Source organism: Octopus bimaculoides, chromosome 15 (genome assembly GCF_001194135.2).
Source record: "Octopus bimaculoides isolate UCB-OBI-ISO-001 chromosome 15, ASM119413v2, whole genome shotgun sequence".
In the NCBI taxonomy this organism is placed as follows: Eukaryota; Metazoa; Mollusca; class Cephalopoda; order Octopoda; family Octopodidae; genus Octopus; species Octopus bimaculoides.
Window position 1 is genome coordinate 3,317,526 of NC_068995.1, and position 3,191 is coordinate 3,320,716.

General features: G+C 39.9%; 1 protein-coding gene across 2 annotated transcripts in view; it reads right to left on the bottom strand.

Annotated features, from left to right (window-relative positions):
- The window catches only part of LOC106876654 (START domain-containing protein 10-like), a 57,338-nt gene that overhangs the window by 29,252 nt on the left and 24,895 nt on the right, over positions 1-3,191 (bottom strand). The window contains exon 1 of one of the 2 annotated variants that reach the window (XM_014925272.2): positions 40-1,487. The exons of the other annotated variant lie outside the window; for it this stretch is intronic. Within the exon in view, the coding sequence (XP_014780758.1) occupies positions 40-195 (156 nt within the window). The 5' untranslated portion in view covers positions 196-1,487. Of the gene's footprint in view, positions 1-39; positions 1,488-3,191 lie in introns of those variants that run through there. 2 annotated transcript variants of the gene reach the window in all.

The following is a 3,191-nucleotide window of genomic DNA, read 5'->3' on the forward strand; positions in this document are numbered from 1 at the left end:
ATATATATATATATATATACACACACATATCTCACTTACCTTGACCAGTTTAAAATCCGAGAGGTCGTTATGCTTGGTCCATGTAAATGTATTGTTTTTGTGATATTCCAATTTCCATCCTTCGTTGTCTTCACAGAGTTTCTTCAGTTTCTTGAAGTCTTCATCATCAGCTACCCTCACCTCACCGACATGCATGGTTGATTTGATAGTAAACCGAGCCAAACACTTCTACACCACCACCACCACCACCAGCAGCAACACCAACACTGTCACCACCACTTCTACTTTGCTCTCTCACTCGCTCCGTTTCCTCCGTCTCTCTCTCTTTTACACACGCACTCTTTCTCTGTCTCTCTTCGCCTCTCCTTTTCTCGCTCTTTCTTTCTCTCTCTGTCTTTCCTGGCTCGTCTCCGGTGGGTGGACGAACGGACGGAGTGGTTTGTTCAATGGTCACCCTGGACGTGGTAGATATTAGGTTGTTGGTGATATGGTGGTCACTAGACGTTGGGGGTTACGGGTTGAATATGAAAGAGTGTCGGGGAATACTGCGGTGCAGTTGGAACGTGGTAGGAACTGGCGAAAGAAAGAGGGAGAAAGACTCGGAGACAACAGTGTGTTTCGGAAAAGAGGAATTCCACCAAATGAAGAAGAAGAAAAAGAATAGGGAGAGAGAGAGGGGGTGAATAGAGGGGAGGCGTTAATTAAACATTGCGGTTAAATGGTTTTCAGAGAATAAGAAGAAGGGAGATGGGAGACGAGAGTTTGTTTTTGGTTCGTTGATTGTTGGAATAATAGTAAAGCTGCAAGAGAGCAAGAAGAGAGAAGTTGATGGCAGTGAAGAGGTTTTGGCTCATCAATTCTTGTGATACGCAGGCGGGAGTAGTAGCAAAAAGGGTAGGGAAAAAGAGAACAATAAATAAATGTATTATTTGTAAATAATGCAGAGTATGGTGGTGGTAATTGTGTGGAGAGGAACGTAAAGTTTCTGGTGAAAGACGGGAGACAGTTCCAGGAGAGTAGCGCTGCAGTAAAATCTTGCGGGTGGGTGGAGTGCCCTTCACTAAACACACAAATACACAGAGAGGGAGTTGTTATATATATACGCACGCAGATACATAAATGTATATATATATATATATATATATATACAAACACACACACACGCACACAAAGATATATATGAATATATACACAGATAAAGGATTATAAACAAGGCAACAGTTGGAATATTCTCAAGCCACGATGACGTTGCGCATGGTAATACAGATCCGCCCTCACCGCCGCCACTACACTCAATATCAATGACGATAGGTTATGTGGTTATAGAAGCAGCGCGTTCTCTAGTGTAGTCTTACACTCAAACTTGAACATTTCCTATCTCATTATGCTCCAATTCCCTTACAAAACCTAGGTTCTTACAATTTACTGATAATTTTATCTGATAATGATAAAGACAAGCATGCCGCAACGACTATTCCCTGCTGTTGAATCGTTATTTAGCTGTCACTCACACTCGATTACCAGCTGTCACTCACTCAAACTCAATAACCAGCTGTCACTCGAGCAGTCACCCTCTTTCCTTCTCTCTCTCTCTCTCTCTCTCTCTATCTATCTATCTATCTATCTATCTATCTGTCTATCTATCTCCCTTTCTACACAACCCTATCACAAATTCGTTCCTGTTTAAACTATTGATTCGGGTCGTCTGCCTGCCTGTCATTGCAACCAATTATATCCAGCAACCCCTTCTCATCCCGCTCTCTCTCTCTCTCTCTCTCTCTCTCTCTCTCTCTCTCTCTCTCTCTCTTTATCTCCCTAATAATGTACATACATATAGTGAGAGACATACATATGTACACATATATGTACAAACATACATACATACACACACACACACACATATATATATATATGTCACACACACACACATATATATATATATATGTATGTATGCATATATATATATATGTATATATTGGTATGTGTAGGTGTGTGAGTGTCTATTTGTATATGTGTAGTACATATATGTATATGTATTTATATATGTGTGTGTGTGTGTGTATATATATATATGTATATGAGTATATAAATATACATGTACATATGTATGTATGTATGTATGTGTGTGTGTGTGTGACTTTGAAGACTCCCTACAACACCAGATACTCTATCCCGCATCAACTATACTTTCAAGTCACACACACACACACACACACACACATGGACATGTATGCACACATAGATGTATATATATATATATATATATATATATATATATATATATATATATATATATATATATATAAAATTAAGGTACTCAGAAACCTGGATGTTTGTACATTTACAGATTTTTATTAATGTCACATATTAAATGAAGCGCTTTTCACCTAGTCATGTAGGTTTTTCATATATATATATATACATTTGTGTATGTATATTTGTATATGATTACAGATATCTATTTGACTATCTCTCATTTTATCCATACATACATACATACATACATAGTCAAATTTATGCATGCATACATATACATACATACACACACACACATACATACATGTATGTGTGTGTGTGTACATTATCCACTTATATATCTTTCTCTCTTAGTTTATCAGTGCGTTTATATCTATATATCTATGTGTATAAGTGTGTGCAAATATGTGTGCCACGCTATTATTGTCATTTTGTCTTCTTTCTCTTTTGTTCTCTTCTCCCCACTATCCAAAACACACACACACACACACACACACACATGCACACACACACACACCCCTCCTTTCCTGTATGACCACGCCACTCACTTCCCAATCGCTATTTCCTTTCAACACCCCCCTGCTCCCTCCATCTCTTCGACCCCCTTCTACTCCTCTATGCCCCTCTTCCTCCCTCTTCTCCTCTTCTTCCTCTCCTACCCCCTCATCTACCCCTTGCTCCAGTGTTAAGGGTTCAAAACCCTTGCCTTCTCATATCCCTTCTTCACTTCTTCCTTCCTTCCTTTTTTTCTCATCTTAATCACCACCACCACCACCACCACCACCACTTCTTAATCAGCATCTCCACCGCCTCCACTTCTACCTCTGCCATCTCTGCCACTGCTGCTGCTGCGCCCTCCCCCAGCAGTGGCGCCACCACAACTACCACCATCATCATCATCATCGTAATCATCACCATCCACCTCCTCCTCTTCA